The sequence below is a fragment of the Colossoma macropomum genome, unplaced genomic scaffold (assembly GCF_904425465.1).
Source record: "Colossoma macropomum unplaced genomic scaffold, Colossoma_macropomum, whole genome shotgun sequence".
In the NCBI taxonomy this organism is placed as follows: domain Eukaryota; kingdom Metazoa; phylum Chordata; class Actinopteri; order Characiformes; family Serrasalmidae; genus Colossoma; species Colossoma macropomum.
The window spans coordinates 5,914,270-5,940,157 of NW_023494799.1; the positions used below are offsets into that span (position 1 = coordinate 5,914,270).

The following is a 25,888-nucleotide window of genomic DNA, read 5'->3' on the forward strand; positions in this document are numbered from 1 at the left end:
AAACTGCTCTATATAGAACTCATGGTTCTACAAAGAACTATTCCTTTTACTAAAGAACCCTTGAAGAACCACATTTTTTAAGAGTACAGACAATGCTACAATGACTACAAAAAGCTGTACAGTACTGGGCATTGTTGCAATAACATTATTACTCAGAATTGATCTCATTTCAAATGAATTATTGAAATATATAATAATATTAATAATATATAATGTTGTGTGTATATATTATCATCAGTATTCAAAATTTAATATTGAAATATTGGACAGTCATCAAAAAATAAATGTTATAATGCTTAAACAGTAATTAGGTAGAGAACATAAGAGAGTTTTTTTGGTGATTTGGCCTTTAGTACAGATGTCTTTCCTCACAGATGTACTTGAGTACAAGTAATCATACACAAAAAGATGGTTCTTCAAAGGTTCTTTAGTAAAGAAAATGGTTCTATATTGAATTATGAATACTCAAAGAACCATTTGCCTGATTAAATGGTTCATTGCCTCATGAAAGGGTTCTTCAGAATGATAGAGAATGTGCTCTAGATGGTGCTATACTCTATATAGCACCAAAAAGGGTTCTGCTATTGCTGCGATGTGAAGCCTGTAAAAACAGAAAAAACCCTTTTTGGTGCTGTACACCCTCTTAAAAAAGATGCTTCTTCAAGGGTTCTTTAGTAAAGAAAATGGTTCTATACGGAACCAAGAAAACTCAAAGAATCATGCAAACTGTTCTATATAGAACTCATGGTTCTAAATAGAACTATTCCTTTTACTAAAGAACCCTTGAAGAACCAAATTTTTAAGAGTGCAGAAGATGCTACAATGACTGAAAAGCTGTACAGTACTGGGCATTGTTGCAATAACACTGTTACTCAGAATTGATCACATTTCAAAGGAATTATTGAAATATATAATAATATTAATAATATATAATATTATATGTATATATTATCATTATTATTCAAAGTTTAAAATTAAAATATTGGACAGTCATCAAAAAACAAATGTTATAATGCTTAAGCAGTAATTAAATAGCGACCATAAGAGCCTTTAGTACAGATTTCGAGAGAGTCTTTAAACTTGTCGGGTGTTTCCCCGGAAGCCCCAGTGTATCAGTCCGTTACAGTAGGCAGGTCGAAGGGAGCGAGGGTAGAAAGTGTGCTGTTGTTTGGGACACCGCCGAAGAATCACAAAGACTGAGAAGTCTGTAGTTTTGCTGTTAGTGCACGAAAAAGGCAACTCTGGGATTTCCCTTGACCTTAAACACTTTAGAAACTCGCCGCGGCGTCCGGGCTCCTTTTCATGCTGGTTTTATTAGTGAAGAAAAGGAGACCTTGGTGAAGAAAGCTGGCTTAACTTAGTGCTGGCTTGCCTACTAGCCAAGTTTCGTGGACGAAGTTTGCAGAGTGGGGCTGCACAGGTGAGCTGCTAACTTTACTAAGAAGCTCAGCATTTTCGCATTCTGACTGGTTTACTGACTGAACTGACTCATAAGAGCGGTTCGCAATGAGTAGTTGGCTTTGCCTTTTCAGCAGCTTACGAAGCCGAAGTCAGCGTCTTATTCGCCAGCGTCTTGCTCGAACTTTCCCGTTCCACCTTAAATGGTGCAGCAGTTACATTCAGGCGGCGCGGGCGCCGGAGCGTAACTGATGCACCATTTAAGGTGGAACGGCAAAGTTCGAGCAAGACGCTGGCGAATAGGAAACCAACTTCAGCCTCGTAGCCAACTTGGAGTTAGCTAACCTAGCTAGTTAGCAAGTTGTTTATTATTTTTATTTGTTTTGCTGTTTTATCGCCTGGCTAGTGTTGCCGTTTGTGGCTTATTGGTTAGTTTTCTATATAACTGAAGTAAAAGCCGGCAGAATCCAGCTGTCCTGTTCTTTTTTTGGCTAAATCTAAATACAGATCTGTTAGTTTGTATGAAAATAGCTTAGCATCGAGCTACCTTGTGGCTTCTAGTATCATGAAATAGCAGCATTAGAGATACAAGCTCATGTCATAAGACAGCTAAAGCTAGCCAGCTAACTTGGTGTCACAATATCAGACTAGTTGGTGCTTGTTCCGTTTATTTTAACTTTATCCCATAGATCTACCACAGCGCTTATCTGTGGAGAGAGAGAGATAAGTTTAGATGAGACTGACACCCAAAGTGGCACCTGTTTTGGTGTCACCTCTTACTCATAATGCACACAAAACAAACAGCCCACTGCCTGTTAAAGGGGAACCCCCAACTGATTTTTCCAGTTTTCTGCATAAATCAATTGCTGAGATTTAAAAAAAAGTCACTTGAAGCCTAAATGGCTGTAGTTTAGGCCTAAACTAGGGCTGGGAAACTGGCCCAAAATATGGAAAATATGAATATTTTTCCAAGGCACTGTAGAGAGGACATAGTTTTCTTATGATATGTTTCGTTCATCAGAAAGCTGCAGCCAGCTCTATCGTTTTGTGCCATTTCTGCCACAACTCAGATTTGGAAAACATTTCTAACATGAAACCATATACATGAGGTAAATGTGATCCTATTAAAAAATGTTTCTCCTCGTACTCTTCCTGGACTGTAGTTCGCTTTTGGCCGCTTTGGAGTAAGTATCACAACGGTCAGACCCAGACCCAGACCCAGCTGTCCAGTTTTGTGGCTAGATCAACATCACTATCGAAACAGCCAAGGTGTTGTAGAGTCTGATCACTGACACTGATCATGGCCCAAATTAGCATAAATAATGGGCTGTTACAAAGTACTTGAGAAAATGTGGCGCAAGATTTTTCAAAATTTATGCCTAATTTAGTGGTTGGCGTTCAGAGTGGTTTGGTATGAATTGGTTCATTGTAGAGAAACTTACAGACTCATATTTCTTTACAGTTTTGGTGATGGGAACCAGGGGTCGTGATGTCTACAGCACAAATATGGTCATTTTATTTACTATCCAAAACCACCATCCTGTATGTTCTCAAAACTGTCATAAAACAATGTCTAAGGCTTCAGGCAGTGTGTTCATAACCATTTAGTGTAATAACTTCTTGCGAGGGAGCTTTTCGAGGCATTCAACTCTTCAGATGTCTGGTTCCTATCACCACCACTGTGAACAATTCTGTCGTGGTAAGTTTTTCTAAAATGAAGCATTTCACATCAAACCACTCTGAATGGCTTTATTATAGGAGCATATAAACAACGCAGTTATACGCTTCAATTTTTAGATATTGTGTTGAAGTTGTTACACCAGTAGTGGTCAGTTTAGTAAGGTGAATAGGCTAAGACCTTCTGATTGTTGTTAGGCCAGTCAAGATCGTGACACTTTAACATATGGTTAATTGACATATAAATAATTGCGATCAACAATTTGATTGTCTTTTTGTTTATTATATGCAGATATTAAAGGTCAAGCCAAAGTGGACAAATGTCTCGGCTGGCAGTAAATAAACATTATTCGCTGCTGCCCTTTAAAGATGTTATAGCACCAGTCAAAAGTTAGACCTTCTGTTGTTTTTATAAGACCTGTAACATGTCTTAAAGGGCCCATATCCTACGTATTTCTTGTATTTTATGATATTTGTGTGGTTTTATTTACCAAAAATGGTCATAATTTATTTTCACATGCCCATTTTCCAACCTCTCTTTATTTCCTAAAATTAAACAGGCTGTTTTTGTTACTCTCCCCTTTAGACTGACATATCTCCATTTTTGTCGTTTTCAGTTTTTGGTATGATTTGAAAATGCCTGTCGCCCTTTACATTGTGTGTAAATTTCATGAAAAATGCACTGAAAGAAACGGCCCAAAATGACTTGGAAAAAAGTCTGGTTCCATTGACTCACATTAAAAGTATAGTATGTTTTTTCCTTCTCCTGTAAAGTTACCATTTTGGAGATACAAGGTTTTGTTCCGACAACAGGGAAACATGAATTGGGTTTCTTCTGATTAGCTGCCCTGTATTGTGCCACAGAGCTGAAACACTCCTTAAAATGTCAGTATTAATGGGTGGGGCCAAATGTTTGTATACTGAATAGTTGGATATATGTAAATAAGTTGGTTTTTGTGACATCACAGAAACGATTAATTCAAAACAGGCTGTTTTTACAGCTTAGTTTCCGTATATGGACTGGGCAGTGAACACTACGTTTTGAAACTTTGACAGTGTTTACACATTACTTCAATCTCCTACACCGATCAGGCATAACATTATGACCACCTCATTGTTTCTACACTCATTGTCCATTTTATCAGCTCCACTTACTATATAGGTGCACTTTGTAGTTCTACAGTTACAGACTGTAGTCCATCTGTTTCTCTGCATACTTTGTTAGCCCCCTTTTATCCTGTTCTTCAGTGGTCAGGACCCTCGTTGACCCTCACAGAGCAGGTACTATTTGGGTGGTGGATCATTCTCAGCACTGCAGTAACACTGATGTGGTGGTGGTGTGTTAGTGTGTGTTGTGCTGGTCTAAGTGGATCAGACACAGCAGTGCTGCTGGAGTTTTTAAACACCTCAGTGTCACTGCTGGACTGAGAATAGTCCACCAACCAAAAATATCCAGCCAACAGCGTCCTGTGGGCAGCGTCCTGTGACCACTGATGAAGGACTAGAGGATGACCAACACAAACTGTGCAGCAGCAGATGAGCTATCGTCTCTGACTTTACATCTACAAGCTGGACAGACAAGGTAGGAGTGTCTAATAGAGTGGACAGTGAGCGCAACACACACTAACACACCACCACCACGTCAGTGTTACTGCAGTGCTGAGAATGATCCACCACCCAAATAATACTTGCTCTGTGAGGGTCCATGGGGGTCCTGACCACTGAAGAGCAGGGTAAAAGGGGGCTAACAAAGTATGCAGAGAAACAGATGGACTACAGTCTGTAACTGTAGAACTACAAAGTGCACCTATATAGTAAGTGGAGCTGATAAAATGGACAATGAGTGTAGAAACAAGGAGGTGGTCATAATGTTATGGCTGATCGGTGTATATTAAAAAAAAACGAGGGAAAGTCAGTTTTCAATGAAATGGGCTCTTTAATAAATGCTTTTTTGCGTTTATGCTCATCACAATTATGATTAATTGTGATCAGCTTAATAATTAGGATCAGGTAAAGTCTGGCCACCTACAAATATGGATCATTTAATTTACTTTTTTGTTCATGGCTCTTTGGAGCTTCTAAATCAGGGATTTATTTTGCACAGATGGCTCAGTGTTTGGTAGATCATGCTCTGCCGAGGACCACATAAATGGTCTGGTGGTGGACTGTAGTAGTAATATTAGTCAGAGCTTATAGTGGCGACAGAGTAGAAAGATTAAGGGAAGTAAGTTCTGTAGCTTCTTCTAAGTCATTCTGCTTTCAAGTTCCACATGAGTGTGCACACGCAATCTTCTGACCTCTCTGTCCCTCTGTGTGTATCTCCCTTCACTCGCTCCCTTCTCCAGTTCCAATTCCTCTGCTTCTTATCTTCTGCATTTTGCCACACATTCCTCCCTCAAATCCATCCCTCCTTTTTTTCTTTTCCTTGCTGTTTTTTTCACCCCCTGTTTCTCTTGAACCATGTGCGACAATGGCGACCACGAGGACAAGCCACCTGCCCCACCTGTGAGGATGAGTAGCACGATCTTCAGCGGCGGTGGGAAGGACCACACGTTTCTGGCCAATCACAGCTCCAAGCCCCTCCCCTCGGTGCCTGAAGAGAGAAAGCCTCGAAACAAAATCATCTCCATCTTCTCAGGGGTGGAGAAAGGTGACCGAGTGACCGAGTGGCTATGATTTGACTTGCGTGTGATTAAGATACAGTACTATGCAAAAGTCCGTCCTTCATTAATTCAGTTCCTGGTCATTAAGTTGAAGTTACACAACAACTGAACATATATTTTTTTTCCAGTAGTTTGTGTGTCCACTCTTTGCCAGCTTCCGTTCTTTTCAGGAATATTTTTCCACGCCTCCAATGTTCAGTCTTAGAAGTTGGTTGATCATTTTAAGTAATCAAACGCATTCAGTGATGAGGTCTGGACTCTGGGGTGGTCAGTCCATTGTTCAGCTTCTTTGTTTGACGTGTCCGTCTCCTTTTCTCAGTGAATTTCTTCTTGACAGCTACACATCCTTTCAGACCCACAGCGCTGAGTCGTCTTCTCACAGTGGAAGGATGGACAGAAACACCTGTGGATGTGTTCAGATCTGAAGCAGCTTGATTTTCTCCTCTCTATCAGAGATGAAAGCTTTAAGTGCTGTTTATCTGATGGGGACAGTTTAGATGGTCTACCAGGTCTTGCACAGTTGTTTGAGTCCTATTTTCTCTGTGGCTTTTATTATTATTATTTTTTTTAACATGAGTTTGTAAACTCCTGCTTTTCACTCATTTTATTTTGACTTTTCTCCTTCGTTATACAAGTCAACTGTATTATATCTAATCTCTTTCTGTCAGTCCTGTGAACGCTATGAGTCTATAAGGATGTGCAGCTGTCAAGAAGCTGTTACTGAGAAAAGGAAATGGACCAAAAAGAAGGAAATTTGCAGTAGATCACCAAACCGAACATCTAACATCTAAAAATGTCCTTATAATGTAAATATTTTAGCTTTTATTTGTTTTGTATAATTCATTTTTGTGAAGGATAGAGTTTATATTTTTTCTTATTTTTTACTTTTAGTGTTATATATATATATTGTCTATAAAGTAGCATGTAACAAACTGTAAAAACCTTAATTACTTGCTTGTTAATTCTCTTCTTGTTACTTCTTTTCTTGAGTGCCTTGCTCTCTCTTTGCTGTTGCAACACTGAGAATTTCCCCGTTGTGGGACTAATAAAGGATTATCTTATCTGAAACGTGGAGTGAGGTTTTATGGACTGAGGAGTCTAAATTTGAAATGGGGAGTATTTGGGTCAGGAGAAGAGCTGCAACCAACTTCTAAGACTGAGCTTTGTGGCAAATATGGAAAAATATCCCTGCAGATTTCTATAAAAAACTGAAAGAGAGTCTCTTGAAAAGAATGGAAGCTGTAATAAAGTGAAGAGTGGACACACTAAATGTTGAGAAGTTTAGTATCATATTTAGTTGTTGAGGCTTTTGTGTCATTTTCTGTCATATATGTTTACTGCTTTTTTTTTCCTGATGCTTAAAAAATGAATAACTCGTGCTTCACGCCTGTTTTGACTAGAAATCAATAAAAAGGTGGTCTTGGCCTTTTGCTCAGTACTGTATAATACGAGCCAGTGGGCAGGTGTTTAAGCTTCAGCTGAAAATTGCTGTATTCAGTTAAAAGCGCATTGTCTAGTGATTTTGAAATCCTGGGTTATGGCCAGTATGGCTTGTCACTTTGCAGCTGAAGTTCCTTTTTTACCCTGAGTAGCATTTAACAGGAAGTGTTTTAAAACAGTTGTGAGTTGATCACACTGATGATATTTAATGTAACAACTGTCCTCTAGGTGGAAGAAGGAAAGACAGAGACAAAGAGCGGCCCGAGATCTCTCCTCCCTCAGATTTCGAGCACACCATCCATGTGGGCTTTGATGCAGTCACTGGGGAGTTCACGGTGAGAGTCGGAGGTTTCCTAACAGTTTCTATTGCAAGAAGATCTGCAAAATTATTGGCAAAATCCAAATTTCTGCAGTTACTGGAATATCATGTGCATGTAAACATACTCATTATGTGGTTATGAGGTCTTGTACAACAGTTAGTTCCGGCCACGCAAGCTGATTGGTTGAGAGGCGTTCTAACTGTGCTGTTATTTCGCCATAACATTTTTTCACAACCACTGTATCACTCCGCTGAGATGCTGTTGCTAAGCAACGACTTTGACAGCTGTAGGAGATGCTCAAGCCATTTACTTCTTACTTTGCCACAAACAGAAAATGGACACTTTTTAAAGATCACATTTGACAGACAGCCGATTTGATCAGACTCTGAAGATGAGACGACATTAAATTCCCAAACTGTCATCACCACTGAGCAGCTTTTCATTCGGCAGCTGTGACAGAAGAACAGCTAAACAACCTGGAATCAGCCAGAAATGAACCGAATACCATTCGCCAAACGTGTAGTCTCGTCTTCAGAGTCTGACCAAATCAGACTGAGCCATAAAACTGCTGCAATATCAAGTTCAGCTCAGTTTTGTCAATTTTTGCTAGGTCAATATTGATGTTTTGTTCCAGCCAGTCTGTAAAGCATCTTACAGCTCATTTAGTTTGGCGAATGGTATTCGGTTCATTTCTGGCTGATTCCAGGTTGTTTAGCTGTTCTTCTGTCACAGCTGCCGACTGAAAAGCTGCTCAGTGGTGATGACTCTTCCGGAATTTAGTGTAAGGAGCTGGAGAACGAACTGCCGGCGGTGCAGCGAGTGAGCGGAGTTCGTTACTCTGACGTAGCAACAAGCTGCTTGTTAAGGAACTATAATTTGGTGGAAGAAACTGCTAGCGTTAAAACATATTAAATGCCGCGTTCACGGCCCAGTTTATTAATTTCTTTATTTATTTGACTGTTGTATAAAAGCAATAGAACACTCGAGGTTGTGTGTTATAGCAAATATCATGGCTGTGATGATCCACGTGACCAAATCACAGCCGTGATGTTATTTCGCGATAACACCCTCCCTCTCGTGTTCTGTTGCTTAATTAAAAGCTTCAGTTCTGGTGAGCTGTCGCCTTAGACAAGGTTCAGCTAAAATAAACCAAGGTCCAGGTCAGAATGAAATTTATTACAATTTATTACATTTATTATTACAATTTTTTTCCCGCTAAAATAAATGTAATAAATAAAATTGAATAAAATTAGAAAATAATAAATGCTATTCTTAGTGAACATTTCATGCTCTTGCGCTGTCAGGAATGGACGAGCACTCTAGTGAACGTTTTATGTTGAGCTTTGGGTTCATTTTATTCATCCTTTAGTCCAGAGTTTTGTCGCTAGAATAATGTGAAGCTTAACATTTACGCTTTTGACCAGTGCCATGGACTCAGAACAGATGACCCATCTCTGTTCATTTGTTTTTAAACACACTGTTTTCATCATTGACTTTGTTTTTCTTTCAACAGACCATGTTGTTGCTTCAGTTCCTCAGACCAGAGATAGTAAATGAAATGATATTTCACATTTATGTAGATTTTTTTCACTCAATGACCTGATATCTAGTGTATGTTTGGATGAGCTACCTAAGGCTAAAATGGCATCATAAATGCATCTGGTTGTATAAACTGCGACAGAGGACTGCTACAGATGCCACACTGGCTCATGTTTAGGAAAATAGAGTTGATCGGCTTGCAGGTGTTTTTTTTGTTTAGGGTCCAATGAAATATTTTGCTGGGTCTGCATCTGGACTGCAGTCTGCCGTTTGGTGACCTCTTTGTTATCCAACCCTTAAGGAGCCAAGTCAGAATCTTAAAGTAGGATAGTCGCCAAATCGAATAGGCGTCCCCCCAAGAGCAAAGTTGGCTGTACCTTTTTAAGCATCTGCACTTACACTGAAGTTTTTGGTTTCATACAATTATTAGTGGTGCACCAATATGGAATTTGTAGACCAGTTAAAATAATGAACAGTTTACATGTTGTTGTGGCCAAAACCGATGCCAAAAACTAATATTTTAAACACTACTGTCTATATAAGAGGTTAATCAGTTATTAATTCCAGCTGCCTCATATTTCTAGGCTGTATAGATCACTGGACTAATGACTAATTACAGTAGTGATATTGAAAGTCTTTAGCATGTTTTCTCCTCACTGTAATTCTGTGGTTCAAACTGGAAATAAACACATGTTCGCATCATAGTATCAGTAAATCAAAAATATGGTGTAAATCTGTTGTAATTATCGTCACTAATTTTCTCATTTATCGGCTATGGTGTATTGAATGCCAATGTATTATGTAGTGTGCCTCTAGTAGTAATACAATAACCATGCATTACACTGTTGTTTTGCTCTTTTATATTAACCTCACACTTCTGCTTGATACCATAGGGAATGCCAGAGCAGTGGGCACGATTGCTGCAGACCTCCAACATCACAAAGTACGAACAAAAGAAGAACCCTCAAGCTGTGCTAGACGTCCTCAAGTTTTACGATTCCACGGGCAACAGCAAGCAGAAGTACCTCAGCTTCTCCTCAGGTGAGATTTGTTGGCGACACAGTGTCTAGCCTCCTTTGGTTTGCCCTCAGAGACATTTTAGGGGGGCTGTTTCTGTATTGGTTTGAGGGAATTCTTAAGTCTGCTTCAGTATGAATATAATTGCTTTAACCTAGATTAATCCTAGTCTTGGACTAAACTACAATGTCATTGATGTTTCACCATTAAAAATCCCATTAAGTCCATGTTAATCTAGATCTGGGAAAGTTGCCCAGTGTGTTTAATCATCATGGCCAAAAAACTTTCCTTCTGTCTATGATTCATTACAAGTACATTACAGACCTCTTCTTGTGCTACCTCCTGTGTTATAACGTTTTTTTTTTCGTTCCTACCAATCAGAGAAGGATGGATTCCCTTCAGGAGAGCTTTCAGTAAGTGCTGTTGACACATAACTTCCAGAACTTTAAGTGTTTTATTCTTTTTAAATAATCGCTCACCAGTTCAATAATTTTGTCTTTAAATGTGCAGCCTGCCAAAAAGAGCACAGAACCGCTGTCGCCAAACGTGAAAAAAATGGGTGATGACGAGGATGAAGACGATGATGAGGAGACACCCCCGCCCGTTGTTGCGCCACGGCCGGAGCACACCAAGGGGGTAAGAAAAACCCATATATGACGAAACTTGGTCTTTATCAGGGTTAAAAATCAGTTCAAGATTAATTCAAGTGATTAACTAAGGACATGAATTTATTTTTTTAAACTGTGCAAAAATAAGAGCATGTTTGATGTAGATTCATTGACAAAATCAGCTGAATCGAAGTTGAGTGAGAAGAAATTTACGGTGTTAGTTGTTTTGCGCTTACCCACATGAACCTGACAGGGCTGGTACTGCGCCCCCCCCTCACATCAGTGATGTGAAAATGATGTGAAATGATCCAAGTTTCATGTCAAAAGCCTTGCTCAAAACTGTTGTAAATGTCTCAGGCATCAGGTAGTAATAATTATGTTGTGTAATAAATTCTATGAAGTAGCTTTTAGAGGCATTAAACTCATCAGATGTCTGGTTACTATCACCAGTTCTAGACTTTGGAAGGTTTATTTAGAGTTGAGCGCTTCAAATCAGACCATTCTGTATGATTTAATTACATGACATGGTTTAAATTAATTGTGGATTTCTGCAGAAATGTTGAAAACTTGGTGGAATTCCCCCTAATTCTGCTGCCAGAGGGGTTATATAACATGCATGTTGCCGTTGGCAACGGTGAACTGAGTAATCACTGTATAAAACATGCACAAAGCTTCCTTTTCTTGTTGGATTCACCATAAGTGAGCAAGTGCTAATTCAGAGCTGAATTTAGATCAGTAAGAGCTTGCTATTGATTTGTTTAAACAGAGGAGCATAACAGATATGTGACTTACAGTATATTCCTATTTATATGTTTTCTTGTGACACAAACTGTATGAAGATCTCTGAGCTTTTGGCTTTGTTACATCATGTTTTTTACACATTATATAAACGAAACAGCAGCATTAAGAAATTGTTATTAATGGAAAAGAGTAGATAAAATGGCAGGAATAGCCTTTTTTGTGTCAACCTTAAAGGTTTAGTAGAAGTGATTCTTATGTGCATCTTTCCATACTTCGAGAATGCTTGAAGGCTTTCTTATTGTCCAGAGTTACAGATCCTGTCATGTAGAGCTTGTAGTAATGTGTGGAATGCTTCTCTCCTTGTCCCTCAGGCAAATACACGTTCTGTCCTCGATCCCATCCCTCCACCAGTCTCCTGTCCAGATGGGGGTGTTGCCAGCAAAGCTGCAGACAAACAGAGACCCAAAAAGGGAAAGATGACTGACGAGGAGATCATGGATAAATTGAGTATGACAGTGCACACACAGTTCATTTATAAAGAGTGAAGTTTGGTATAAGAAGCCCTCACACCTACTTTATGTCTGTGATCATTTTATTGTGTTCTAAACAGTAGATTGATCCAATTCTGAAGTCGTAAAACCTACTGAACCATGTTTATAAAGCTCAGTCATATCAGAAAATACCTATGAGCTAATGTAAACTATAAAATGTCTGAACAAATATTATTAGAGCTTAAAACTGTAGTATTTTTAGTACTGTTGAGTGGAAAATGTTAGTACGGATGCCCAAAACTGAGCCTTAGAGTAGAGATGCTTGTCTAGGATGAGCTCATTCTGCCATGTGGTGATCATGAGGATGGCAAAAGCTGAACCTGATCTGTGAGACTATGGCCCAATCCCATTTTACTCCTTGCCCCTACCACCTAGCCCTTACCCCTCTGTTACGCGTTCATGTCTAGGGGTAGAGTGTCCTGATTTTTGTTGAGATAGAGGGGTAGGGCGATGTGTTAGGGCTACATGGCCCTCCAAACGTAGGTTTTTCAGAGGCAAACTGCAAACAGAGTGTTATGAGAAAAAAAGAGAAACCGGCAAGATGGCTGTGCAAACGACTAAAGAAACCCACAAAAGTAATTTTCAGTTTAAAAATTACAGTAACCACTGTATTATCTTAGTTTAATGTCATTTCAATGTATTAAGGTCCTTTTCTTCATAACAAGCATAAAAGATCGCTAGTAGTTTGCTGATGTCTCGGTGCACCATTTAAGGTGTATCAGGAAAATTCGAATAAGAAGTTGGCGAATATCTGACTTCAGCTTCATATTACTGAAGAATTAGGAGTGGGCGATAATAAATGTCACCCCTCTCTTTGAAAACATATGATTCCCTAAATGTAACTAAAGCCCAGCAGTGAGGAGCTGAACTTTACCCTCCTCTGCTATCACGGCAGACTGGCAGGGTCGCCTACAGAGCAGCGCTAGTAGCTGTTAATGAAGTAATTTTCTTCTTTATTTGAGGGTTGTCCTGTTTGTAGGGGGAGATTTCAACCACTACCTGAGGTGACACTCGAAAACAAGGGGTAGGGGTAAAAATAAGTAATGGGATTGGGCCTTTGAGACACTGGGCATTCATGGGAGCCCATGAGCAGCTTTCTAATAGCGTTTCACTTCTCTTTCTAGATTCATCACCTAACTCAGCATTTCTCTCTGTTCTGTGATTTTCAGGAACTATAGTTAGTATTGGAGATCCTAAAAAGAAGTACACACGATATGAGAAGATAGGACAAGGGTGAGTTTTGTAATTAAACCTTTAGTGGTGATATCTATGAAAAGGTTTAAATCCATCTGGTCTAATTACAGGTTTTTGTTGATTTTTCTAATTGAAATTAAATTAACACATCCTCTGCAGGCTTGACTATGGAATTGTCTGCAAATTTTAGTGCAGAGTTTCTGTTTTTTTTTTTTTTAAATGTTTAACATATTGGGGGCAAAAAATCCCTAACATTTACTTTTCCATAGGGCACACTTTATGATTTATTTCAGTTATGTTAAATTCAGCAAATGAACAGTAATTACTAAACTGTGCATAAACATGTTTTCCCATGCATAGAGCTTCAGGGACAGTGTTCACAGCCATTGATGTTGCCACTGGACAAGAGGTAAGAAATTAGAGCCAGCATTGGATAATATTACCACCAGATGAAATGTAATGTGGAACTGTAAATGGTCAGATTAACCCCATATGGTTTGCAAGCCACAGATCAACAGCAGGCCTCACTGAGGGCAAAAATGAAGATGCATGTATGAGCAGTCTCCACCTTTAGATGAAATAAAATTCTAGAGACCTATAGAAAGTGCGTGTTGAATATACTGTACTTCATATATTCTGGTGAACAGCCTATTATTATTTTTCTAGCTAGCACTGAATAAAATGCAGTACTACACGTGTTTATTGATCATTCTTTTCCTTACCTTTCTTAGGTGGCCATCAAGCAGATCAACCTTCAAAAGCAACCCAAGAAGGAGCTGATCATAAATGAAATTCTTGTAATGAAGGAATTGAAAAACCCCAACATTGTCAACTTCTTAGACAGGTACAACTGTGGCACACATATATCGCTGTTGTTGGAACAAAACCTTATATCTCCAAAATGGTAACTTTACAGGAGAAGCAAAAAACATTTCTTACTTTTAATGTAAGTCAATAGAACCAGGCTTTTTCCCTGTCATTTTGGGTCATTTCTGATGGTCCATTCATCATGAAATTTACATACAATCTAAAGAGCAACAGGTGATTTTAAATTATGTAAAAAACTGAAAAACACGCAAAATGGAGATTCAAGGTTTTGTTATATAATTAACAAGGTTATATAATTTGCACTGTGCATCATTGACAGTGACCCCATGCATCAAATACTGTACATTGCAGTACAGTGTGAAGTGACTGTGTATCTATGTGTCTTTTTGAAGTTTTCTGGTAGGAGAAGAGCTTTTTGTGGTGATGGAGTACCTGGCCGGTGGCTCGTTGACTGATGTCGTGACAGAGACGTGTATGGATGAGGCTCAGATCGCTGCCGTTTGCCGAGAGGTTCGCTCTGCTGAACTAGCAATATACCTCTCAGTGCCGAAGTTCTGAACAGTTTGCTGAACAGATTTCTGAAGTTGTGTGTCATTCTGTATTCCACATCATGCCCATATCTAGACTACTGGTTCTAAGCAGTTTTTCTCGATGGGATCAAATGAATGCTGTTTTCCAAAATCACTGTTCTGGTAAACAGACCAGAGGTGTTTTGTCCTGTGTACATTTTCCCCAGCATGTCACTGGTTCAGTTGCTGCTTACAGTCATAAGCAATAGTTTGAACATGTCTGGTCAAATGTCTAAAGTGAAAAAAAGTTAATACATCTTCTACAGAGAACACATTTAAATATGGGAATGTTCTGCAAATTTTAGTACACAATTTCTATTTTTGGTGAGTTTAATATACAGGTTGTCCCAAAAAAATTGACATCATTTGAGATGTGAATATCTGAGGAACTGCATGTCCTAAGCAAACGGAATTAAATAGGCTTCATGTTGAACAATACAAGATTTATTTATCAAAATTCAAACAAGAAATTCAGAGGGATGTAGATTTTATAACCGATTTCACAAAGCTTCACAAATGTAATATCTTCCGATACTGGTGGTCGTCCAGATCCCTTTGTCCTGCACAGACAGCCTTCCTCTTTTAATTTTTTGTGCCATGTCCAAATCTGCTTTCCAGTTGGTGCATTTCTATTGAATTTTCTCGAAAATGCTCGCTGCACACTCTTGTTTGACTGTGTTCGAGCATATTCTAACACACCATTCTTCAACCTGAAAAAAAAAACATTAAAAATTAAACTTGGTTAGTTTTTACACGTTTTGTTAAACTTTGAGATCATTTGAGGGAGAATTGTCTGTTATTAGACCACGAGATGATGTCAATTTTTTTGGGACACCCTGTGTTTGAAAAATGAATACACCAAATATGTGTCATAACTTTTGCAGAGGCCACGTTTTGTTTTTTCTCAAATGTTAAATTTAGCAAGGGAATAATATTTGTTACATTATTATGTGAAGAATTGTGTTCTCCATTGAGGATGTGCACTTATTTTCACTTAGTGTGTTAGCTTGCATGTATTAATATTTATATTTAGACTCCATAATGACATCATAATTTAGAGGCTTTGATGATATTCAGAGAAAATGTATGTACAGCAAAAGTTTGGAACGTTTTTGTTTACTACAGGTTGTGATGGCGGTGGAAACAGCATTCATTCTTCCCACAGAGGAAAAACTTAGACCCAGATTTTTTAATGTGGGAATGTAGCCGACTATAGAATGACGACACAGCGTCAGTGGTCTGTTTCTCACTCTGAGACACTAATTAATTTCATGATTAGCCAAATAAGCTAAAACTAATTTGAAACCAAATGAAGCACACTATTTACAACTGGGAATGTGCACTGTTTTATCATCAGTTTGTCAGTTTTTAGATCTCAGTAAAACTACTTTATTTATCAAGAGTGAGATGTCTGTAGCCAAGCTCTAACCAAATGCTTTTTTCCTCTTTATTACTTTGCAGTGTTTACAAGCGCTAGAGTTCCTTCATGCCAACCAGGTCATCCATCGAGACATCAAGAGTGACAACGTGCTTCTGGGAATGGATGGTTCTGTCAAACTCAGTACGTCAGCACAGGCAGCTCTACTTAGAAGCTCTGTTAATATTACTTACTGGTTCATTTATAATGGCTTTTGCTTGTTGTGTGTTTTTTCCCAAACAAGTTAGATTCCATAGATTATAAATAAAGCCACTACTAACAGATATATCTGTAGTCAGTTAACCTATCGATGGTTATTCAGGTAACTGGCTAATGACTCTGCCTTCTTTGGTTGCTCTCACTAGCTTCCACAGTAATTCAAAGTTCCTTCAGTGTAATGAGGGATTTCTGCTTTTATTGTGCACCGAGACAGTAGAAGTCATGTTGCACCCTGTGCTTCCTGTAGTATTTTGCAATCCATTCAAATGGTTGTGTGTATGGCATGACTGTTCTAAATGAAATGATGCATCAACTTTTTTTTTCTTACTAGCTGTTGGCTAATCATTGATTTTTGTTGCCTAATTCTGTCAGTAGACTCCTTGAATTTGCTGGTATTAATGACCACTCTCCTTTTCTTCATTTCCATTCTTGTCCTCCACACTGTGTAGCGGACTTTGGTTTCTGTGCTCAGATCACCCCAGAGCAGAGTAAGCGCAGCACCATGGTGGGGACACCCTACTGGATGGCCCCGGAGGTTGTTACCCGTAAAGCGTACGGGCCCAAAGTGGACATCTGGTCTCTGGGCATCATGGCCATCGAGATGGTGGAAGGGGAGCCTCCATACCTCAACGAGAATCCACTGAGGGTGCGTTTGTACATCATCAGTTAGGGTTTTTATTCAGGCCTAAAATTTTGAGCTGAACCCAAATTCGCTGCCTGACTCGAGCTGACTTGGAGCACCAGGGTTTAAATCTGAACCTGGCAAAATCCTGTGTGGACAGACCACCACCAAACAAATAAAACTCTGCATTTGTTATAATTGCAGCTTTTAAGTTACCATGTAGGGACAGTAGCTGATGTGACTGGATTATCAATAAACAAACCTATAATTTAATAGTGTAATTGTCATCTGGCCAGTATTACATTAAATTTATCTTCTAATCAGTGCCGTCAAACAATATCCAAAATTTTTTTTTAGTCTAGATAAACTTGACATGATGCATTTTTCTCATGCTGTGTGCTGCTGATAATAAACTGATTTTTTTTTTGTATGTCCAATTAAGATGCTAGCTTTCACCTGTTGCAGCGTACTATTTCTTCTTACAAAGCTTGTGACAGGTAATAAATGTAAGGAAAAAACTCAAGGAGAGGTAAATAAAGGCCTAAATCTGTTGAATGTGTAAGACGTACTGTGAAAAACATTAAATTTGCACTCAACAGATATTTGAAGAATAATATTTGAACCTGACCAACCCCGAAGAAATAGTCAGTTCCCGTCAAATTCAGACGAATTTTTCAAGCTCTAAAGACAACAAAACTGTGCTCACACAGAGCTTTTCTTTACCTGTAGGTAAATCACAAATCCCTCTTCATTGTTCTGCTTCACCCTCATTCTGCTCTCCCTTTTCTCCCCTGTGCAGGCACTTTACCTTATTGCCACGAATGGAACCCCTGAACTGCAGAGTCCAGAGAAGCTGTCACCTATTTTCCGGGACTTCCTGGCTCGGTGCCTGGAGATGGATGTAGAAAAGAGGGGTAGCAGCAAAGAGCTCTTGCAGGTAAGTAAAAGTGGGGAGTTGGAGTGTATTTAGGTAAAGAAAGAGAATAATAAATAGGGCTGTAAATTATTAGAATTATTTATTGCAAATAATCATTTTTTAAATCAGTAAAAAAAAAAATATTTGCTCAAATTTGACCCTAAAGAAAGATATTTTCAATTTAAAAGATTTTAAAAGGCAAAATAAACTTCATCGGAATGCATTTATTACTTTAAATAATTCAGTATATTTTCATTGTGTGAACATGAGTTCATATAAACATGAAAATCATGTGAAAACAGTCTCCAATTGCCAGCATTAATATCCAGAGAAAGCAAAAGTGGCTGCATGCTCCTACCAACGCATGTATCATATCCACCATAGAAACAGTCCGCGGTTGTAATGCCTCTATGATTGTAGCCTCTTGCTCTCACATTGGAAGTTCTTGAGGTAAACTGGAGCTCCACTTTGCTGTTGCTTTTGTTAGTTTGCTGCTCATTGATTTAACCATAGGTCTCCTGCCAGTATTGTCCAGTGTAGTCTGCTGAAGGGGTGGAACTTTAAAAGCTGTATTTGAAAGAAAGGGCTACAGTCATGGATTCTATAATAGTAACGTGATGCGCTGCAGCTGGACTTCAGCCTGGACCACTATGGATAGTTCAAAGAGCCAAACTGGGAAAATTTATTAATGGGGTTTAAAAAAATTGGTGCTCAAACAAGAACTAAATAAGATGATGCTTACAACCTTAACTAAGAAGGATGTTAAAGAAAATACATTTGGGGAAAAAAGCAACTTGCTGGAATTAGTAACCTTTGATTGTGTCTTGTTTCCTCCCTTTGTAGCATCCTTTTCTGAAGCTGGCAAAGCCTCTGTCCAGCCTCACGCCGCTCATTCTGGCTGCCAAGGACGCCATGAAGAACAACCGCTAGGACTTTCCCCAGATAAGCCATGCTGAAGAACCCAGCACACAAACACACATGCTGCTGAATGGACTCCGTGTGCCACAGCTCTCACCACTGTGCCAACCAGCCAGCCAGTATTGCCAAAACAAGGTTTCTACAAGCATTTCAACTGTGCTTTTTAAGACAGAGGAAACATAAGTGTGGACATCCGTTTCTTCTAGGTCACCGTAGCCTTTCTTACATGGTTTTATGCTGCACAGAACTTTTTGTTTTTGTCCTATTCACTCATCCGACTATCAAATGGAGGAGACCTGATCATTATCATTCGAGAGGAAAGTATTTAAAATGCATTCAGGATGTTTCGTTAGTCGATACATTTTCTGTAGAAAGAGTTATGACCTAAAACTGTGTTTCTACTGTGCCCACTTCTTTCTAATTCACCCTAATAAGAATTGAGGGCACCTTACTGAAACCAGCATAAACTGTTTGTTGGTTTGTCACTTGTGTTTTTCTTTTTATTCAAGCATGAACCATTGTATACTGGTACAAATAGGACAGTCTATGTTACTGGACTCTCTAACATCAGTGAAAACCTTCATGAGATGAATTATGTATGTTATGTATTTCAAAGAAACATGACATTTACATTCACGCAGTCAGCCAAGACTTTTAGACTACATGTTTTGTGTACGTTTGTGAATATGAATATTTTTTTGTAGTAACTAACGTTGTTTAATACATGGTAAATATAGTTGTTAATAAGTCATGGTGACCCGAATGGATATCTGTTCTCAAGATTTGAGTCATTCTGGATCTTGCAGCATCAACTAAAAGCATTTCATACATCTCCAAAACAAGTTTTGTGCTGTTGTTATAGATCAGAACCTTGGGTTGTTCTGAATTAAAAGGGGATTTCCACTGTTTTTCACTATTTTCTGAGTAATTAACTTGTTAAGACTTAAAGAAAGTCATTAAAAGTGGTTTGACGTGAAGTACACCATTCTAGAGAAGCTTAGAGTCAGAATTGCTCACAGTGGAGGTGATAGGAACCAGACGTCTGAAACGTTAAATGGCTGTAAAATCTCCCCACAGAAAGCTATTGCACAAACTGGTTACAAATACGCTGCCTGATGCCTGAGACATTGTTTCCCGATAGATTTGACAAAGTTGGGACCTCCGTTGTATTTTTTAAACATATTGAAAAGTAAATGCAGGGTGCTGTAAGGCAAAATAGTACCAACAAAAAATGTTTTTTTGGGTTTACTGCTATTTTACCATTATTGACGTTACATATAAGATCTCAGAAGATGTGTAGGTTCACTGGTCATTTTGTATTGGTAAATGAAATGGTAATGTTTGTGTAGATATCGTGACCCTGGTTCCTATCACCACCACTTTAAAGAAATCAGAGTCGGTAGGCTTCTCTACAATGAGCCATTTCACCTCGCGCCACTCTGATTTTGTTTACATCTGAACAACTGAATTATGCATACATTTTTTTCAAAAATCAGTGGCTGTGTTTACATGCAAAGATTTTTGCCAATCTGATTGAATACATTCTGATTATAGATGAAGGCCGAGGTGTTTGTATGCACAGTCTACTCAACAATCTGCTAGGAAAAAGCTCAGTTTTTAATAACGCGCATGCGTAGAGTACGACTTAGTGCAGACGTTACCATGACAACGAGTATCAAGTCCAGCCAGAGTGAGATGAGCAGCAGTGAGCAGTGCTTGTGTTTTTAATTGCTTTAAAATGATGTCAGACTCAAGAAAACTTCCTTCACATGTCCTTATTAAAGAAGGCCGAGAGTAAGACGTCGTGTTCTGAGACACATAAGCTGGACGTCCATCCCACCGCCGTCTTTTAAAGATCAGCGCATGAACTTCGTCTCCTCTGCAGACCAGTTTCTGCTCCGCCATGTTGAACGGTATAAACTTTCACTATGACGCGACGAACATGATCAGAACGTTCTTAAACTTTCTGATAGGGAATGTAATCAGATACAGGCGTTTACATGGCTATTCTTCTTCTATTTAACTGATTGTTTACAGGATTACCCACCTCGTTCAATCGGATAGAAATTGTATTCCGAATGGCCTCAATCAGACTAGACTTTTCTAGGCTTTTTCAAGTGTATACATGTACGTGCTCTATTTCGATTGAGCTATTAATCGGGTTGTTAACGGTTTATTAGGCTGCATATAAATGTGGCTAGTGTTTAAGTTCCACATTTTTCTTAAGTAGCTACGTTGTAATAACCCATTATGCTAATTTGGGCAGTGTCAGTGGTCAGACTATACTAGAGCTTGGTTGTTTTGATGGTGATGTCAATCTGGCCACAAAAATAGACAGCTTTTTCTGGGTCTGACCATAGTGATACTTTCTCCAAAGGGCCCTAAAGTGAATTTCAGTCCAGGAAGAGTATGAAAAGAAAAGTTTATAGAAGTATAACATCTATCTCATATATATCGCTGCTGCTGGGAGAAAACCTCGTATCTCCAGTTTTGTCGTTTTTCAGTTTTTGACATAATTTGAAAATACCTGTTCTTTATGTTGTGTGTAAACTTCATGATAAATAGATCAAAAGAAACGGCCCAAAATGACTTGGCAAAAAGTCTGGTCCCACTGACTTCCATTAAAACTAAAGTAGGTTTTTTCCTTGTCCTGTAAAGTTAGCATTTTGGAGACACAAGGTTTTGTTCCGACAACAGCGAAATGGTTTCATGTCAGAAATGTTTTCTAAATCTGAGTAGTGGCAGAAATGTCTGAGTATTTTATCCTGCTTACAGTGCCTTGGTAAAAAAAAAAAAAGAATATTTACCACTTTTTGGGCCAGTTTCCCAGACCTAGATCACGCCTAAGCCTAGATTTAAAAGATTGCCAATAGTGATTCACCACTAGTATTGAAGTTTAGTCAAAAAATCTTTAATCCTTGTCCAAATACAGCATTTCCCGTACTGCCTACTCATAAAATGTACTTTTCGTAACAAAAGAAAAAAAAGTAATCTTTAGTTTAAAGTTGAACTATAAGTTTAAATTGGATAACAGGGTAAAAAGTCCTCATACTTCTTGTAACTACAAGTCTCTTTGCTCAGTTGCAACATACCCCCTCAAAAAGTCTCAATTTGTTGATGAAATTAGTTGATCCCTCATATCCACTCCTTTTTGGTGGAAAGCCCCGGAGACTTATTAGTGAACACAGTGTTCACTCGCAGCCACTGAGTTTGGCAGTTTATTCAGACTCGCAGCTGCTCTTACAGTCTGAGAAATGTGCTTGTTATCTGGCAGCTGGATTCAGACGAATAGCCTGCCAGAGAAGTGTCATGGTTTTCCAATCAATTTTTCCTATTATGCATGATAGACTGCTCTGAGGAACTGGCTATAGTGGTCACTTTTATGGAAATCTTATGTATGACTGGAAAAAAATCTAGATTCAAACAAGGACAGAACAGTCAAATTAAAGAGTTTTTCTTTCTTCTGTTTTTCCTAAAGTAAAGGGTGAACACCATGTGTAAGTTTCACATATGTTCCAGGACTTAATTGGTCAAGCAAGAGGCTGATGACACTGAGCCAATCAAGCGCGTCCAATCATTTTTGAGTTGCTGTGGTTCAACTAGCCAATCAGGGACTTGAGCAATTAACTAGCTCATTAAGTGTCCTTGAAACGAAAGTTAACCTCGACAAAGCGAGCAAAGTAGGCCGGTTTTATGGTTTAGTGCGTTTTATTTTTGCCTGAATAATAAAAATAAAGACACAAACAAAGTCGATAAATACATTTAGTTTCTAGTTAGTATCAGACCGATCAAGATTGAGTTGTTTATCGTCGAGTTTCCATGAAGAACGACTCTGAAACGACGACGTGCCCTGATGGTGAGTAACCTAAACACTTGTGCAGTTCACTAGTTAATCGTCTTTTTGAACGTTTCATGTCTTTTTGTCTTGATTCTCAGTTGTGAAGGATCACGTCCGTGCTAGAGCTGTTTGGTTAAAGGGGAAATCCACCAATTTTTCAAAACTTCTGAATAATCCGGTTCTTGAGATGCAAACAAAGTCATTCAGAGTGGTTTGATGTGAAAAGGTTCATTATAGAGAGGCTTACAGACTGATTGCTTTACAGTGGTGGTGATAGGAACCAGGGGTCATAATGCCTACAACACAAATATAGCCATCTTATTTACCATCCAGAACCACCAGTGAACCTATACGTATTTTCTGAGATGTTATATGTTGCATTGATGTTGGTAAAATTGTCAAATCTGGGGGGGAAAAAAAAACAAAACTAAATTTTCTATTTTGCCTTACAACACCTTCTGTGCACCACTCTGCTTTTAATGGATTAAAATGAATGGACTAATACATTTTGAGACAAAACTTTATCACTGTAATAAAACATGTCAGACATCAGGCAGTAAATATATACTGTTACTTGTAATAACTTTCTGTGAGGGAGCTTTTAGAGGTGGACGCCTGGTTTCTGTCACCACCACTGTAAACAATTAACTCAGTTTTCTCTAGAATGAAGCATTTCACATTAAACCACTCTGAATAACTTTGTCTACATCTCAACCATTTAATTATGTAGAATTTTTGAAAAATCGGTGGAGTTGCCCTTTAACGTCAGGCCAGCATAGGCTCGCCGGCCACAACGACAAAAGGGTTTACCTGGTTAAGCCGATCGAGATTGAGGTGTTTATTGTCGAGTTTCCTCGAGCAAGGACTCTGGACTGTGACTGTGAGTAACTTAAATAATTGTACAGTTCATTAGTTAATCGACTTTTTAAACATTTAATGTCTTTTATGTGTAAAGTTTCTCAATTTTGGATGTTCGTTTTCGTGCTAGCTAGAGATGTTAGCTTAATGTGCGCGGCTGTGCTGCTTGTTTACATCCCCGACAAAAGCTAAAAACATGGATGCGTTGAAAAGGAAATCGGAATTCAGATGTTGAACGTTTTCCAATGCATTTTAGGCAGTTTTTAATGATATTGAACTGAATGTTAAATAGTTCAGCGTGAAATTCAACTTGAAAACCATCAGTCAGTTTTTTAGCGCCTGAGTTTGCACTGAGGAAAGGGCGCCACCCTGTGGCTGATTAATTACAGAGTGCACCTGTGTGGTAAGTGGAGCTGTAAAATGGACGATGAGTGTAGATGCAAGGAGTTGGTCTTAATGTCATGGTTAATTTGGTGAAGTTGCTTCAGGACGCAATGCTACATTAAACATGAACGAGCATCAATACGATAAGTACGATAAATACTGGACAATAAATGATACAACAGTTAAGACCTGCTGTTGACCTTCAGCAGCAGTGGTGTATTATCAGAACAGTAGTAGTCCTTAATCCATAACAGAATAATATATCCTCCTAATACATTCCTACTAGAGCCCCACCTTAGCATATATTCCTGTTTACTTTCAACCCTTTTACTGTATCTGCTGCACCAAAGCACTTTTGTACATGCGGAACACTAATATGTAGAAATCTGCACTTTTAATACTGTTTATACTACTAAGGATTATTATTAAGTATCTCTGTGCACTGATGATACGCACAGTAGGCCTGGGCGATGGGGCAGTGTAATTGGATATTGTTGATGATGGACATGTAACCCAATGGCGATGTGCGAAAGGCAATAATCACTGTTTTGGTAAAATAGCTGAGAGAGGACTAATTTACCATTAAACAGCTTTAAAAGTGCTCTGGGAAACTGTGGTTCACGTTTGAGAAGTATGCAGGCCTGCGCACCAGTAGTCAGTTTCACAGAGAGAGACAAACAGGTTTGTTAAGAAACTGCCTGTGTTATTTTTCTCTTCTATGCATTACAGTGTAAAATGTGAGCATGACGTTTAGAATTGAAATGAAGGCAGATGTGCCTTGGAACTTCAATTTGCCTCAAAGTGATACGAAAAACAAAAGAAAATGAGTTTTTAGTTGTTCTCTACAATGACTGTTTACATCTCATGAATTCAATTATTCATATATTTTGAAATTTTAAATGTTATAATTTTTTTGTCTGTGTAGAGCCATGGTTTTGCACTATTTATGCTGCTGTTGTGTAGCCATGAACAAACGTTTATCGTCAGCATGTCTCATGTCTGTATAGAGATGAATGAATTGAGGCAAAATGTCTAATTGCAATGTTTAGTACCAATATTGTGACTGCGGTTTTAAAATGTGCTGTTTTATTTAGCCAAGAAGACCAGCATATCTACTTTTTCTGCCCCCTTTTTTTTATCAGCTCCACTTACTATATAAATGCACTTTGTAGTTCTACAATTACAGACTGTAGTCCATCTGTTTCTCTGCATACTTTGTTAGCCAACTTTTACCCTGTTCTTCAGTGGTCAGGACCCCCATGGACCCTCACAGAGCAGGTACTATTTGGGTGGTGGATCATTCTCAGCACTGCAGTAACACTGACGTGGTAGTGGTGTGTTAGTGTGTGTTGTGCTGGTACGAGTGGATCAGACACAGCAGTGCTGCTGGAGTTTTTAAACACCTCAGTGTCACTGCTGGCCTGAGAATAGTCCACCAACCAAAAATATCCAGCCAGCAATGCCTGTGGGCAGCATCCTGTGACCACTGATGAAGGACTAGAGTAAGACTTTGGAATGACTTTAACTTTAAAACAGTGCAGAGAGTGTATACAGATCCAAATGTCCTATGTCTATACAGTGAAACAAATGCAGTATCTCACATGTGAAGTGACTGTGTGCAGGTCTGTTGGTAGTGCTGCCACCTGGTGGTCATAACTTCACATGAATTGTTAAAAGGACTTGAGTCGTTTTAGGTCAGGCTAGACTTCTGTGAACATGACATGTTAAAAGGGCTGATCATGTTAATCATGCGCATATTTCAAACTCAATTTAAATAGGAACTCTGTCTTTTTTGGTCTGTGCTTTATACATGGCTGCTCTTAAATCCGGATGCGCTTGATGGTCCTACATGGAAGCATTGGTGGTTCAGTGGTAGAATTCTCGCCTGCCACGCGGGAGGCCCGGGTTCGATTCCCGGCCAATGCATCACAGTTTTCTATTTTCCTCACCCATTTTATTCAGTAACGTCTTGATTTGAATCAGAAGATCCAGTCTAGGTATGTTTTAATGGAGTGGGTATGGGCTGTATTAAGTCACGGCCCCTTCCAATTCCTTATTGTAATTTTGCACTATATATGCTGCTATTATATAGCCATAAACATACATTTATTTTCAGCAATGAGGACAGTTTTCAGAAGTAAACTATTTTAAAAGTGACAGTGAAAAGACTA

General features: G+C 38.8%; 1 protein-coding gene and 1 non-coding gene across 4 annotated transcripts; both read left to right on the plus strand.

Annotated features, from left to right (window-relative positions):
- The first annotated feature begins 1,112 nt into the window (after nt 1-1,112).
- pak2b (p21 protein (Cdc42/Rac)-activated kinase 2b) lies at nt 1,113-19,545 on the plus strand. Of its 3 annotated transcripts, none has more exons than XM_036586533.1 (15): nt 1,113-1,420; nt 5,421-5,725; nt 7,407-7,513; nt 9,931-10,078; nt 10,436-10,467; nt 10,565-10,690; nt 11,775-11,910; nt 13,124-13,187; nt 13,509-13,557; nt 13,880-13,992; nt 14,369-14,486; nt 16,007-16,106; nt 16,631-16,827; nt 17,603-17,740; nt 18,563-19,545. In XM_036586533.1, the coding sequence occupies exons 2-15, from the start codon at nt 5,536-5,538 to the stop codon at nt 18,647-18,649; spliced, it is 1,605 nt and encodes a 534-aa protein (XP_036442426.1). In that variant the 5' UTR covers nt 1,113-1,420; nt 5,421-5,535; the 3' UTR covers nt 18,650-19,545. The 3 variants fall into 3 exon arrangements, with proteins under 3 accessions (XP_036442426.1, XP_036442429.1, XP_036442428.1); XM_036586536.1 differs by having other exon boundaries at nt 5,560-5,725; XM_036586535.1 differs by lacking the exon at nt 1,113-1,420 and having other exon boundaries at nt 4,915-5,725.
- A 6,027-nt stretch (nt 19,546-25,572) lies between these two features.
- Nucleotides 25,573-25,643, plus strand: trnag-gcc. The gene has a single exon. It is a non-coding gene; the product is annotated as a tRNA-Gly (tRNA).
- The last annotated feature ends 245 nt before the right edge of the window (nt 25,644-25,888 follow it).

Coding starts and splice junctions, on each gene's coding strand:
- pak2b (XM_036586533.1), top strand. CDS start 5,536: ATGTGCGACAATGGCGACCACGAGGACAAGCCACCTGCCCCACCTGTG. Junction 5,726..7,406: donor CTTCTCAGGGGTGGAGAAAG/GTGACCGAGTGA, acceptor ACTGTCCTCTAG/GTGGAAGAAGGAAAGACAGA. Junction 16,828..17,602: donor TCAACGAGAATCCACTGAGG/GTGCGTTTGTAC, acceptor TCCCCTGTGCAG/GCACTTTACCTTATTGCCAC.